The 16,213-nt window shown below is 38.8% G+C and overlaps 1 protein-coding gene across 1 annotated transcript in view; it reads left to right on the top strand.

Moving 5' to 3' along the window:
* LOC127481693 (uncharacterized) overlaps nt 1–13,861 on the top strand; it is a 64,381-nt gene extending 50,520 nt beyond the window's left edge. The window contains exons 3-5 of the mRNA XM_051811256.1: nt 7,866–8,032; nt 8,635–8,781; nt 13,622–13,861. Of these exons, the coding sequence (XP_051667216.1) occupies nt 7,866–8,032; nt 8,635–8,781; nt 13,622–13,861 (554 nt within the window). The remainder of the gene's footprint in view (nt 1–7,865; nt 8,033–8,634; nt 8,782–13,621) is intronic.
* The last annotated feature ends 2,352 nt before the right edge of the window (nt 13,862–16,213 follow it).

Below are 16,213 nucleotides of genomic sequence, written 5' to 3'. Positions count from 1 at the left end.
AATTATGGCAGCATAGTGCAAGCTGAAGACGAAGAATTGAACTTAGGAGTGAACTTCCTAAGAAGTAGTGCTCCGAAAATTATTAGCTACATATAGATTTAATTGTTTTGGTGCCTTATAGATGACATTAGACAGATTTTCACATCAGTGCTGTCTCATGAATTATATAATAACCATGCGTTTTTTTCATTATTAGAATTTTATATTAAATAACTGCCTTTGTACGCATAGGCATTAATCTGTATCTCTGTCCAAACTAAGAATATATCATGCCAGCACGTACCTTAAATGCATACTGGTGATGCTATCAGATAATATACAAAAATATAAATATATTTATTACATATTATAAAAAATATTTTAATACTCTTAATAGTATCCAAGCTAAAGTACATGAATATATAATTGTTAGGGATTACAACTATCTAGAGTACATCTATACTGTCATGTAAATTGCAGTTTCTGCATTAGGTCTTTAGAGTTATCAGGTCATATTAATTCTTGAGTCCAGATTTATAACAAAAGACTGTCTTGAATTTTTTGGTTTGTGCAAATGCAAGGGTCAGTGAATGACAAATTCTGGTGACTGTGCAGATACAGGAAAAAGGCAGGAAAAGTTTTGTTAAAAAAGCAGATATCTCTTGGAAATGGTCCCATTTGCATGGTAGTGAAATGAGACAACTCTAATGATAGAATAGATCTTGCGATTCTCCTGTTTACTTACTTTTTTAAAGTAGAAAAACAAAGGGGTATTCAGTAGTATAATCAGATAAAAAAAGGTGTTTTCTTTTGTCAGTCTTGAAAGGTCCATCTCCTCAAAGGACAAATAACAAATCAAAATACTTAATATACAGTGTTCTGCATAAAATCATATTATACATGAAGTATATTTTATTCCCTCTTAAGGAATAGAATCCATAAAAAAACCCCCCAAACCAATCAGGGGGGTGGGCAGGGAGAGCTCTTGGGTAACATTTACTATCATGACATGATTTTTGTACATAGGAAGGTATAAAACACTGTAAAATAGTACCAGTTTTCAGGAACAATGATTTACTAAGTATATCAGCATCTCAATCTAGTTTTTCACTTCTTAAAACAGGTTTTGTTTTTCCAAATATTTCATAAATGGAGAAACAGAAAACACTTGTTTTCACAAAGAAAAAAATCCTTTTCATGTTCTAGTAACTAAAAGTTGTCAAGGAATATTGAAGTCTAGAAGTCCATAGAGACAAATTTAGAGGACAAAGATAATTTTTAACTTTAATTATGCATTATTCCAAACTCAACAAGGTCTCTGAAAAGCAGTGCTTAAGAATACATAACTCCTAAACTGCAAATCACCTTGTTTTTCTAGTCTTGCAAAATTGCAAGATCTTGCAAGGGACTAGAAGAACTCTACTTAAGGTAAAAGAAAATTTTTAATGGTAGTTTAGGACTGGAGAATAAAGTACATGACAGGTCCTGCAATCTCTCATCTACACTGTTAACTCTAAAACTATGATCAATTTAAGAGAATTTGGTGATACCATTGAGGGGAATAAAGTTAAATATATGCATAAACAGTGGCAGCACAGGAGTTAAAGAAATCACAGTATTCCTTATAATAAAATATCATGAATGTAAGAAAACCGGAATTTGTGATTTTCAGTAGTGTTTTTATTAATTTTATTTTTTGCCATTCTTTCAGAGCATACCAGGGAAATGCAGACTTAAAAAATTCTAGTATAGTCCCTTTGTTTTACAATACTGGTACGATTGTTAAGACATATGTTTAGACAAATATTTTGACAAATTTAGGTCTTACTTTTTGAAAGATTATAATTCATCTCTCATTTAAAAAACAAATTTATTTAGCCTGAACCTCTGATCCTGATATCACATCCAGGTTCTTGCTAAAAGTCCAATGTGCTCTTACTGCTGCCTCTGGTTTACATCTGTTTGTTGTAAAATAGTAATTCTTCCCTCTCAAAAAGCATAACACACTGAAAGCTTTTAGTATTTTATACCAATAAAATAAAGACAACAAACAAATAAAATGCAATTATTAATGGTAATGTAATAAAATACAAAGTACCTTTTTACTTGCTTGCATTAAGAAGCAGGAACTTCAGCTAATCTTTAAATATGTGCAGATGCAGAAGAAAGTTTTCTGACATACTGAGCTATGTGACAAAGAATTAATAGTGTCTTCAAACAGGAGTTGTCAGGATGAAATATTTTCATTCTAACACAGCTAATTTTCTATACCAACCATTTTAATTTCTCAGATTAAACATACAAATCCGTATTTCCTCCATATGCTCCACAGATTTGTTCTGAAATCTTTAAGAGGCAAAACACTAACTATTTTTGTCTTTGCCATGCTGTTTCTCTGATGGCACTTACAGTGTTCTCAGAAAACAGGAATTCATCAAATGTTACCTGAAGTGTCCATAAAACCTTGAGAAATCCTCACAGACACTATTTCTACAGTGCCGCATTTTCTGGAAATAAATGCCATCAGCCTCAACATGAGTTAGATATATTTAACAGTGTGCCCTTGCTTACTTTAGCAAGACTTACACTAGGTAATGAACTGGCCAACTCTAACCCTGTTGATCTGGGAACAAAAAACTGAAAGAATAGAGAAGAAACAAGTTTTTAAAATGTCTCTGTGGATGGAAAGAGGAGTACTGTTATGAGGTAGAGGCACTAAGTCAAAATTTCGTGGTATATGTTGAGTTTTCTTCTATATAAATCTGGCAAATCAGCATTTCCTCAGTTCCACATCCCTGTTAGGCTAACACTTTTCCTCCAATCATCCCTCTTGTCTATCTAAACTGGATGCCCTTCAGTGCAAAGTCTCTTGGGCGCTTGGTCAACTTCCAGCTTGATGGGGGCTGGTGCTCCACCAGAGACTCCAGGGACTGGTCTAATCAGCTATTTGTGTACTATTTGCCATTCAAATTGAGCTTTGTACAGCCCCACCCTGAAATAGACAGTGAATTGGACGTGATAGTTTTAAGAAAACTACAACTGAAAATTGCAGTTGACAGAACAATGATCAGCTAGGTCTCTTCTCTGACTCTGGAGCATGTCAGGGGTAACTCAATTAAACATAACTGAATTCCACCAAAGCAGAGGAATGGAAAATCTGGACTGATGCATATGAAGATGAATGTTTGGTAGAGGAGCAGGGACCCAGACTGTGTGTCTGAGCTAAATATTGCTGGCGAGGTGGCTGTAAAGTTGTTGGAGAAGGGATTTTAAGTGTGAGATGAAGGTCAAGCTGAATCAGCAAATTTGTAGGGAGAACATTAAATATCAATGAAGTGGCAAGATGAGGGCAATGCAGATTAGCCTGTGGAGACAGAACTGCTTGCCTTGTTTTATCTGACTTGAAAAGGTGTGTATGTAGGAGAGCATAACAGTGGATTAGTAGAACACAAATAAGGTATTTTTTTTCAAGCTACAAAGAAAACCCAACACATCTGTCAAATAATGTACAAATGCTGGTAGTATATTTGAATTATAAGCCCATGTTATAGGCATCGTTTTTCATTATATCACTTCCAGTGAAAGTCCCTGGGCTTTTTTTTAATGGAAAACACTTCTTATATAGCTATGCATATGCTTTGCCCTTTAAAATGGGTTCTGAATGGCAAGCTTTCACCTGGCTCTGAGTTCACTCACGGTCATAAAAAGCTTATTTTTAAAATGTATTTCCAAAGCTATCAGTGCTTCATGGGGATGGGAAAAGCAGCCAGTTCAGAAGCATTGTATATCTTGTACCGGTCTATCCAGTCTGCCTTTGCTCAAAGGTATGCACCAGCAACCCTCAGCAGTGGTACCCAGGGCAAACTGTGTCCACATTACAAAATGCAACATCTCAGACACCAAACACAGCTTCTTAGGCAGACCTGTTGCTTCTTGAATGAGAGCCAAGGGAAGGGAGAATGGGGTTTCCTGAGGGACCTCAGCCATGGCTTGCCGGTGTGCTCAGGGACAAGCAATGCTGCTGAGAGATGAAACCTCCCCTGAGACTTCCTCCACCCCAGAAAGTATTGGGCCATGTCAGGGCACCCTGTTGGGGAGGGACTAATGATTTTCCAACTGGTCTTACAGGCTTCACTAGCCTAGGGAAGCAAGACTGCCTTTTCGTTTATGAAAGTGGGGTTTTTTTAAAGGCAACCATCTTCCATGTAAAGTTTGTTAATTTGCTTTTCTCTTTGCCTTTCCAACTAGAAGTATGCCTTACTGCAGAGCTGCTGTCTCAAGAGTATCTATACAACTCCCAAACTCACACAATGTTCATGCCGTGTAACACTGCACATGCCAAACTCCATGAAGTACTGCTTCATCAATGGCTTTCCTATGAATTTCTCCAAGACGGCTGAGCCATCATGTTTACGTTTGCTAGATGTTTTAATGTAAAACAGAAATTTGTTCTGTGTCAGCTATTTTAATGTAAATTATGCTGGCTGTCAAAGGTGCCAATTAGACTGACAGGCCGACAAGTGCAGGTCTCACTCTCCACAGCTTAAGCAGCAACATATTATTTCTGTTACTGTATTGAGACAGCTGTCAGAAACTAATCCAGCATGTGGGCCTCATCCTACAGGGTTGGATTATTTAGCAATTTAAAACCTAAGTGTCATGTTTGTAATGAATAATGTGCTGAATAAGGAAGGGGAACTGAGAGATATGGATGACTCAATACTAGTTAGCCTGAAATGAAGTAACTCCAGCTTGTCTGCTACCTGAACATTAACAAGCACGTGCTTTTTGTCTTCTTTAAGACAAGAGATGGTTTTGAAGGAGGGGAATTTTTGGAGGCCTTATCATACACAAGAGATAAACACAAGAAAACTGGTATTGGCAAAACTGAGGAAGGGGTCAACAGCAGAAACAAGTGGATATTCTAGGCAGGTATTTCACAACAAAGAAAGACAGAGAAAGGTTTTGTAGTGAGTTATAGCTGAAGTAGCAGGTAGTGCTGCTAAAATTTCCTTTTAGATTAATAGTTCATTCTACCAGTGAATGCAACTCCTCTACCCTCCTCAAGACAGTACCGACAAGCCAGGAAAAGGATTGTTACAGTAGCCTTCTGGTAATAGCGGGGGAATAAGAAATTTATCTGAGAGGGTGGAGAGGAGAGGTAGAAAATTTTCAAAAATATAGAGGAAATATGATGAAAACTTGAACTTTTTTGATCTCTTTAGAATCAAGGAGACAACTATTGTAAAGAGCAAACTGGCAAGGAAGATGGAGTGGTTTCTGCAAAAGAAAAAATACACTTGTCACGCAGAGGTTGGGAGCTCTGTTTTGTGCCTGTGGTGACAGAACATCTATAAGAGATTCAGAGATTCAGGCCAACATTAAGACATTGTGAAATAGGGAGTAATTTAGGTTAACCAAGGTAAGCAGAAGAAATTACACCGACTAGCTATTTGTCCAGTTTCAGAGCTGCAAGCTGAAGTGATATAAATAAGAATATTGCTGCAGTTAGCCTCTTCCATGGCTAATTTGTAAACTGCAGTCATTGCTCTCCGTGGCACCATCAAAACCTCCACAGAGAATGACTGCAGTGTTACAGACTGAGGTGTATGTGGGGAATTAGCAGCAGAAAAGGTTTAGCCCATGAAAGAATTCTACTCCAAATTTGGTTTTACACGTCATATGTTTTATATTTTCAGGAAGGTTTTGTTAATTTTTTTTACAGATATTAGTGAAGGTTTTATCTTCGTCTGTCAGAGACTTCTGTTTAACTGTGTTCTTTCAGTCCAGCAAACCTAAGCTCAAATTCAAAGTAATTTGTGTCCTCTGCAGTAACAAGTGCCATCAGTTGAAGTGAGCTCTTACCTGTGAATCATGGTATAGCTCAGCTAGCTTTCCCATTATCACATTGGTTTTAAAATGAGACTGTTAGTAAGATCATTTTAGGCAGAAAAGATATGCCAATGGAGAAGACTCATTCAGGAAGAATCACATACAAATAGTACCAATTTCTTTTGGGACCATAAACAAACTCTCTACTGTACACACGATAGGTGTAAACACAACACAAAGAAAAAGTACAAACCTTATATGGAGACTGTTGCCATAAAGGTCTTCAAGTGCCACACTAATTCCACAATCTGAGCAAGCAGCGAAGGAAGTATGAATTTATTCAGGAGAAATTTTGTGTCTGAAAAGTATGTTATGGGTTTCTATAGGAAGCTTATTTATTTGGAATTATGTTTGTGAACTTCCTATGCACTTTGTTTTCCATCCAGCTGTCATGTATGAAAGAAGAAATATATTCAAATGTCTTACAATTACCTAATAAATTATTCTGAAAGACATGCAAAGCATTTTTTCTTCTGTATATTCCCTAGTTAGTGAAGGAGACCACTTTCAAACAGGTATACATTTTTGCAGAGGAGCTACTGATTAGGGTGTATGATCTCTTACTGTAAGTCAATGATTTCTATATCCTTGAAACAAATTGTCTGGCTGTTTACGACCTATCAAGTGTGTTAGCAGAAGTGACCATATGTCAACATTTCACTTTGCAACCCTCTGCTGATTGTGAAAGAAGCGTGAAAAAATTCTAAAAAGTTCTATCTCCCTCACTTAAAGTGCTACCATAAGTGGGTGTTTGGTTCTACAGTTCTTGTGTTATTTAAAAACAAACAAACAAATAAAACCCCAAACAACAACAACAAAAACAACACAAAAAAATCCCCTGAAATTTTCATAAGGACAAATGTTCACAAGGTTTTGTGTAACTTTCTTCTGAGGAGATGAGATTCTTCATTTTAGTGACCTTACCCCTAAGGTACAGAGGGCATCTTTTAAAGTGTATCCACTATCTTCTTCAATCCTTAGAATGTTTTAGGATCCCTTCTACCTTGCAAATAAAACTGAAAACCATGATTTTCAAAGGACCCTCTTGTACTTCAGTGCTCAGCTCCAGTTGAAACAGGATCTGAGTGCCTAACATCTTTTTGACGGTTGTACTGACATTTCTAAATCTAGTCTCAAGTATGACCAAAAGATATTCAGGAGCTAAGGGAGGAAAGACAAAAAACTACTTTTATTTCTCAAAATCAAGACCAGTTTCCTTAGATATTTTTACATAATTTTTCAAAAGGAATCAGTAAATTTTTTAAACTCTTCTGTCATTTGACACTAAACTATTTTGTGGTGATAAGTAGGTAACATGTCTAACGTCTGTTTCTCAGAAAAACAGCAATGACAAAAGTTAACAGAAATCTCGTAAGAGCTACTGTTCTGTTGAGTAAGATAGTTCTGTGGTGTTAGTTTCCTTGAGTAATTACTGTGTTATCTTTCATTTTGAAGGACGAAGTTCTGTAAATTTTGAAATCTCAGCCAATTTGAATGAAATTATTGATGTTCTGAATCCTTAAAACACAGTGAAATCAGTAAGAACCTCTTCATTTCTGTGTTTCTTTGTTGGCCTATGCGGGGTTTTCTTTGCAAAAGGCATTACAGACACTACGTAATCTCTTCACAGAAAGTACATTCACGGCACTGCATCCCGTCAGCAATGTTTCCTTGGCTCATCAGATTAGATGGTTACATGCTGGTGTACTGGGTTGTATGGCAAGGTTTTGGTAGTAGGGGGGTTACAGGAGTGTCTTCTGTGAGAACCTGGTAGAAGCTTCCTCTATGTCCAGTGAAGCTGATGCCAGCCAAGACAGACCTGCCACTGGCCAAGGCTAAGCCCATCAAGAGCACTGTCAGCACCTGAGACCATGGTGGCAGAACCACTGGGATAACATATTTAAGAAGAAAAAAGGTACTGCACAGGAGCAATTGCAGCTGGCTAAAAGAAGAGTGAGAGTAAGTGAGAAGAAGAAGCTGTGCATACCCCAAAGTCAGTGCAGAAGTGGGGAGAGTAGGTGCTCCAGCCACCAAAGCAGAGATTCCTCTGCAGCCCCTGGTGAAGACCATAGTGAGGCAGGATGTCCTCGTGCAGCACGTGGAGGTCCACAGTGAAGTGGATATCCACCTGAGGTCCATGGAGGACCCCATGCTAGATCAGGTAAATGCTCAAAGGAGGTTGTGATCCCTGGGGAAACCCGTATTGGAGCAGGATTCTGGCAGGATCTGTGGTGCCACAGAGATGAGCTGACACTGGAGCAGGTTTCCTGACAGGACTTGTCAGAAAAAGACTGCAGGAGACCCACTCTGGAGCAGTTAACGAAGAACTGCAGTCTATGGTAAGGACTCACACTGGAGAAGTTCATGGAGTACTGTCTCCTGTGAGAGTGACTTCACACTGGAGCAGGGGAAGAGTGTGAGGAGTCCTCCCTGTGAGGAGGGAGGAGCAGCAGAAACAATGTGTGATGAGGTGACTGCAAACCCTATTCCCCATCCCTCTGTGCTGCTGTAGGGGGGAGGAGATAAAGAGAAATGGGAATGAAGTTGAGTCTGTGAAGAAGGGAGGGATGAGAGAAAGGTGTTTTTAAGATTTAATTTTATTTCTTTTTATCGTACTCTGAATTTAATTGATAATAAATTAAATTAATTTCCCCCCCCCAACTCAGGTCTGTTTGCTTGTGACAGTAATTGATGAGTGATTTCTCCTGTCCTTATCTCAGCCCACAAGTGTTTTGATATAGTTTTTTTCTCTCCTTTCTCCAGCTGAGGAGAGAGAGCAATAGCGTGGCTCTAGTGGGCACCTGGCACCCAGTCAGGGCCAATCCAGTGCAGCTGAATTTCATGCTTGCACATATTGGACCAGCACTACATGCAGGGCACCTCAAGATTGAAAACAGACCACTGACCCAAGTAAGAAGGGTTCACTGAAATGATGGGATGGTATGCCAGTCCCTCTGACATATAAAACCAACCCAGGGTAATAACATGCTTCTTCAGTACGACACCACCATTGACGTGACACATAAAGGAGTCATAGTAATGGGGTGAAGTATAACTACCATTTTTGCAGTTTTGTCAAAGATAATACTAGAACAGCATGTGTGTTGTGTTGCCTCACACTGGCACTTCAGGGACTGTATATTATTTCCCATGGCACGAAAAGATGTTATCTTTACAGGTAAATGGAAGATGATTTTCTGCCAGCTCTCTGGCAAGTGTAACTTCTCCTCCATGAATTTTGGATTCTTTCTGTGAAGCTGTGTTCTTACTAATGATAATGTTGGATGTGGCAATACTGACCACAAAGGTGCACCCATAATATATGGAAAGCTGAAAACGTACTCAGTTCCTTTTGGGTCTTTTCTACAGCAGAGAGGAGAAGTTTGATTTTTTCCAAGAGATTTTATCCTCCTGTTTTTACCTGGAGCTCTTTTTCCCAGAGTATTTATTTCCTCTGGCTGTATGAGAGTAATCATTCTGCATGGAAGCATCTGTGATCTTATAAAAAGGTGAGTGTAAAACTGAGAACCATAAATTCTTTTTAAGGGTCAGTGGCAAGGAATAAAATGGAAGTAATGAAACTGGCCAGAAGGCACTGACTTTAGATGGGAGTCTTAATATTCCTCCATCCCTATCTCACTGAAGTTTTAAAGTCTTGGACGTTGTCTTTCAGGGTAAGTTTAACGTTCAGCAAATAAAGACTTATCTACATGACCCTCATTAGCATATATGAGGAGTTGTTTTGGCTTATGTTGTGGGACCTTGCTGCTGAAGCCTGCAAAGTGTAGCAGCAGAGCCCAATTTATGCATTACAAGTGCAAGGATGACAGAAGCTTCTCGTTGTCTTTCACAGGAGAGAATGCTAATGGACAGTCATGTAGAAGAAAGCTTTCCTGGAGTCACTGCTGAAGGAGTCAAAATTTAGGCATTGTAGCTCTGGTTTTTTGGGTTTTTATTTTTTTGAAAAGCAGATTACAAAGCACCTGATGTTCAGAAGGTAATGAATATTTCCTAGCTACTTCTGTTTAAGAGGCATTTGCAGCTCATATAAACCCTCTTTGAGGTAACTACAGTAAATAAACCACTAACAGAATAATAATGAACATAATGCAGGACCCAGAGATCTACTGGGTAAGGTTTCAGGGGTGAGACTTGCTATGAGCTCCACTCCATCCTGGCAACATTGCTGCTTTCTAGGCAGTCAGCTCAGCTTGGCCTCAGGGACAAAAGCAGGGAGAGAAAACCACAAGGTCGGTTTAGGGCAATAGAGAAAGCAGAAAGATCCACCAGAAACAGCAACTTCTAGCAGGAAGGCAGAAGTGTGGCCTCTGAGCTGTGCAAAGAAAAAGCTGTCTGAATGCAACCCCAGTTCCCCCTCTCCCTGGCAGGAGCTGTGCAGGCATTGACTTCATTGCCGCTGCCATGAAGGTCTGACAGGGCGAGCCTGTGGCACAGCCCTGCCAGCGTTCCAGGAGGGCAATAACTGTGTGCTTGCCTAACACTCTCATTCAGCACGATTACTCTTCACACCGCTTAACTAGCTTCCTTTATTCTTAAGGATTATTTTTTTATGAGCAAAATACAGGATTAGGGGTACAAGTGGACATGAGATTAATAAGGTTTGTTATAGCGAAACAGACTACCTACTTTATTTGCATTCTGCTGTAGCAACAGCCTCTCACTATGCAATGGATGAGAACAGAAGATCAAAAGTCTATTTTGAGACTGTCTGGAATTCACTCTACAGATGTTGCTCTTAATATGATGCTTTTAAATTAAATCAATTTTTTTTTCACACACATACTATGTTGTTTCTACAGCTTGCAAGGCACAATTCCATCTGAACAAAAAACCCAATTTTATATTGAGAAAAGAAATCTTATTTAATTTTTAATTTTCAAAACTAGATCCGGTACAGCAGACTTCTTGCAGAACAGTTTTTTTCACTAAATACAGCTAACACACATGCTTAACTAATGAGAATTTGATATGTGTAGAAGATACAGTACTCTGCCTTGATCCATAACCAGCAACAAGGATAAAACTTTCCAGACTGATTCCTTGAACCATATAGTCCACTTCGAGATTATTTTGTTGTTATTTGCTGTGCTTGTACATGTAGTTCTCAGTGGATGAAATTTAGTTAAAATTTCATGGTATTATTAGGATTTTTGTTTTTTAAGTGTGCCCCTTAAAAGCACATAATAACCATCTGCTTTACAAACTCTTGATTTTTAGTGTCCCTTGTGCTTGTGAATCCCCAAAACTTCAGCAATTTTCCCCCAGGTATTTAAATATTAGTTTATTTAATATTGACTCATTTCACTTAATACACTGAATAAAGAGAATATTGCAAATGTGCCTTCACATAAAATGCAAATAAAAATATTCTAAGGGACTGGAAGCTGCCTTCCTAGTTGCCCCTTTAGACTTGAGCAACTGGGCAGGATGTGAATCCCTTGGATGTCACAGTTTGCCATTTTGACTGAAAAAGGAGTATTTGCAATTTGATATGAGACACTAGAAGAGATGATACTTAGGTGCAAGGTGGCACAGAAGGAGGAAAACTAAGGAGTTTACAAGCAACCATGAGGTGGGATCAGGTCCCACTACCATGGCTGGCAGGGGGGACCTGCCTGCAGCCTCTCATGAAAGCAGCAGCAGCAACAGCAGCAGCAGCAGTTCCTCACAGGCAAAGGAGGTTGCTGGCTGGCTCACTGACCACACTGCTCTAGGCTAGCAAGGCAGCCTTCAAAGCCTGTACTGCCATTTTTGCTGGTCGCTGCTGGGTATATGACTGGTTAGAAAATTTCTGACAGAATAATGTTTCCACTAAAGAGAGAGTTCTATTAAAATTGACACATTTCACAGAAAGATGACAGCATTGATTCATTTGGAAATCTACCATTTGAAAAATGAGGCTTCTCATTTCAATTCTATGCTATGAAAACAATTCATCTCAACTTTTACCACTATGATTGACTGTGCATTTAAATACTAAATGAGCTGTTATATACATATAATATAGATAATATTCTGACATTAGAATGACCTAGTGATTTAACATCATGGAAAAAGTTTCACAGTATCAAAAGCAAGCCTTTTGCTAGCAGATTCATGCTGCAGTTTCTACAGTCTATTCATAGGAAGTGAAAGATGAGGCTTTAAAAAAACAAAATGAGAGATGAGGTTTGTCTATGCAACACACCTAGTCAGCTTTCTGAGTACATTTGCTTGGGAACCCCTAACCTAAGCTATTATGTTCTGTGGGGCAGATGCTTGGAAGCAGCTCTTGATTTCCATAGGCTTCATCACTGTCCACAGATAAGCCAAGAAGTCAACAGGACTACTGCTTTCTTTCCTCTCCACTTAAAATCTGTCAGTACACTGCAGTCTGATGGAAAGCCAAGGTATGGAGGACCGACCACAACTGCTCATCAACCAGCCCCCAGGACCTTCTCCCTCCACTGACTTTCAATGTGGGATGCAGCGTTTCAGTTCGTGGCTGGCCAAACACAGCTGTTAGAAATGTGATGTCACAGCAAGGCTGCAGGACCCAAGTAGGTGTAATTGAACAGTAATGATTGAGGTGCAGGACATTTCTCGGGGAATTGATAATCAACTGGGAGGAGTTAATGGCCCACATTGTGTTTTGGCTCATTAAATACTAGCAGATATCAATCTCCAGAGAACATTCCTCATGGGGGCTGGTGTTGTTGTTTGAAAAGAGGTGAAGCTGTATTTTGTTTTCTGAATGCCTACCTGTTTGTTCTCATATGTGTTCCGACTTTGATGGTGATCTCTTTGTCAGAATGAGCCATAGGAATCTCAAATCTCCTCCATAAACCCTAGTAAAGGTCTTGAAGTCACCAGGTGGTAGTGGGCTGTTCCTACACAGCAGTGCCTTGTTTTGCTAACTCTTGGCTCATGAGCCAATCCCAGATTCTGTTACTGAATATCAGTTCCACACTGGCATGGAAGATTTTTTTCCTTTTCATAGGCAATGCAATAAACTATGAGAAAGGGAAATGGAGAGAGAATGACTTATGATGTCTTCTAAACCTATTCAGGGAAACTTCAAGGAGTCCTGTAATATATAAGCTAAAATTAATTATTCTTTAAAGAGAGCTGTTCCACAAACTGTTTCTTAGAAAAAAAGATGTAAGGCAAATAAGTAGCCATTTTTAGAGGACATAAAAATATAATAACAGAAGTTACTGATGGGTGTACCCTTGCCAGAGAAGCTCAATCACATCCCCAGTCTTTTAGAGCTTCCCAACAGTAATAGAAGCTCTTCCACCTTCCCAGAAGAGATTGTATACAGTTTACGTCACTTTTTGCACATTTTAAAGTTATTTTTTTTTCTACACAGAAGGGAAATAATTGCTGGAAACATCATACTGAAAAATCAAAACTTTTCTTTCCAGCCTCTTGACGGCGGCCTAAATGATGCTCTCAGACTGCAGGTTGGCAGGCAAAAGCTTTTATTATAAACAAACTTGTTCTTTTTATCTGCTTTTCTTCTGTCCACATGCTAATATAATATATGTCATTGGTTAAGTTTTCTTGTTCACGCATTTGTATCTCATCACTAATTGATCTCTACCTTCTGTGCACACACCCCATCCTGTCTCCTGACAGGTCATCGGCATCTCTTCTCATGTCCAAACACATTCCTCTATCTGTAGCTTTTTTTCTTCTCTTTCTCACACTTTCTTCCTTAATAATGTTTTACTTGTTCCTTTACCAGGCCACAAAGCCTGTAGCTCAAGGTCAAAACTGCCTTACTACAGCCTCTCTCCTAAAAACACCAGGGACAGCTTTTGGAATCAGCATCAATGTCAATAGTTCCTGCTTGGCTATCCACTGGGAATTACCTAAAAGTAATGTCTTGTGGAACTCTATTGACCCTGATGAAACGGCATCAAAGGTGAATTTGGTCCTGCCTACAAGGAGGAAGGAGAAAATCATGGTGGGTACTTACATGTGAACATTTGGCTTACTAGTGGGTTTGGAATTGTTCTCTTTGTGTCTGTGCTTGGAACAGGAGGGAAAATTGTTAAGGCAGAAGGAATTTAAAAGGGAAGCTATCCAGTGAGATTCAATCATCATCTATGTGCCCAGAGCACTTGCCATGAACTCATTAAAAAACTGCACTGTTTTATAGCTGGTGCTAGTGAGAAACCCTCTTTTGAATTACTTTACAGCAACAGTGCTTTTTAAATTAGAGGTTGGATAAACTGCTGTAGAAAAATTCCACTTAATAACTGGGCTGTTTCTGGAAGGCAAGAAGTTTGAGAAGATTTTTTTTTTTTTGTTCAGTTTCCTTTTCCTCGTAGTCTTGGCAAGAACAGAGAAATTAAGCAGGGCTGGCTATATTCAATAAAACCAAGGTGGTTGTGTCAAGGCTGAGTGGACTCTGGACACTTGGGTTGTGTTGGACTGGAGGTATAAGCACACAGGAGAACAACCAGCCAACCCGACTGAGCCTAACAGATTTCACAGGGAAAGCTGCAGATGCACAAGGAATGTTTTATGAGTAGAGTTTTGACCCTCAATAAGCCAAGAAGTTATTAAGACTGGGACTGTGGGCCACTCTGCTGATGCAATGGATTTTGTACACTTTTATGTATATGACTATATTGTGTATTTTCCAAATAAAGTCGTTTGCAATTTCATCTTCTAAAAGACTCTCCTATGATTTTAAAAGGTTGAAGAATACCTGTAAAGCCACAAGGAAAGTCACAGCTCCAGTCCCTCAACCATGAGAATAGATATAGTTTTAGATAAGGAAGATTTAAAGCAAGACCATTGAGAAAACTGAGTCTGACTTTAGCAGTAACCACTGACATCTGGTACAAAGTCACAAAATAAAAAGAGAGAGGGACTGAAACATAGGACCTCAGTGAAATAACTGTATCTGTGGCGTGGTGGAATAGTATGAGAAAAATATACTTATAGTAAGAAAAAGGAATAGATTGGGCACTCCTCTCGGGATGCTATGAAATGCAATAGAGTAGTATTCCTCTCTCTTAACTCTGTAAGTGTATTACAAGCAGAATGAGGAATGAACCTGAACAGAATATTATTTTAAGGGACAAATGATAAGAAATTGGTTTCTTTATTCTTTGTGTTATGTTGTCTCATGCCACTTTTATTGTTCCTCTTCCAAAGTGCAAGAAGGCTTCAATACATGTGTGATGCCAAAAAAACACTTTAGATTTAGAAAAAATATTCCACACTTATAGCAGAACAGTCATTCAGAAGATGTCATAAATGATATACCTAATAAAACAGTTCTAAGAGTGGGCAAAGTGAGGGCTTTAGACTTCTTTTCTTTTGTATTTCTTGAGTGCTTATGGGGCTCCCACTGCCCTAGAACCTAAAACTCATCACTTTAAGAATTTATTTTCCTAATACTTAGATGTTATTGAGAGCCAAAGGAGCAAGTCCATGAGATGTGACAACTAGTCACTTCTAGAGTTCGAGAGTCTTGATGGATCTCCTCAAATTTTGTGCTTAGTTCATTAAGAAATTAAAAAAAAATAAATCTATTTTATATTTTCATTGTTAAGTTCCCTGGAGTTCTGCTTCTTCTTAACTCCAGAGAAAGTTCTTTATCTCAAAGGCTCAGCAAATTTATTTAAATCCATAAGTTGGACAGTCTCCTCAATTCAAAAACTTCTTGGCCGTAATGAACCAGATCTAGCAGCCATCCTCAGCACACTCTGCAGAAAACATATACTCAAGTAGATTTGACCCTCAGCCAAAAAAAGTGCTGGAAGTTGTACTTGTTTAAAGCTACAGAGAAAGAAAGGGGAGAATGATATTGAGTATTGCTTCCTTACCATATGAACATATGCATATCTACTCCATCCGGTAGCAGTGAGTATTGTAATTATGAGTTAATTCAGATTGCAGTTGCTGTCTCTAGCCTTGGGATACACAAAACCTCCCAACTACTAGACCTCATCTAATACAGTGCTCCCATCCAGACTTTTGAATGTGGACCTGCATCACACCGACCTGAATTCATTGGGCAGCAAGAAAATATCTAACCTTTCAAAAGTTTCAAAGCAATAACTTGAGTTCAGCCCCCTAAGACCTGTTAATACTTTTCATTCATTGATTATTTGTCATCAAATACATGCCTGGCTGAGATTAGCTCAAACCAATAGGACTCTCGGCGATGGGTGTTTTAAAAGAAAAGAATTATGCCTCCTGAGTCTTTAGGGTCTCAGCTCTGAGAACTGATCTGGTATTCCATATCACTAGGCTAAGTGGTCTAATGCTTTCATGCACATGACGTGACTCTTGGGGATAGTCCTAAGGGATGGACTTG

This window comes from Manacus candei, unplaced genomic scaffold (genome assembly GCF_025592945.1).
Source record: "Manacus candei isolate 608988 ecotype Guabito, Panama unplaced genomic scaffold, ASM2559294v1 h1tg000081l, whole genome shotgun sequence".
Lineage (NCBI taxonomy): Eukaryota > Metazoa > Chordata > Aves > Passeriformes > Pipridae > Manacus > Manacus candei.
Note: the sequence above shows the minus strand (reverse complement) of the source record. Positions and strands in the feature narration are given on the sequence as shown.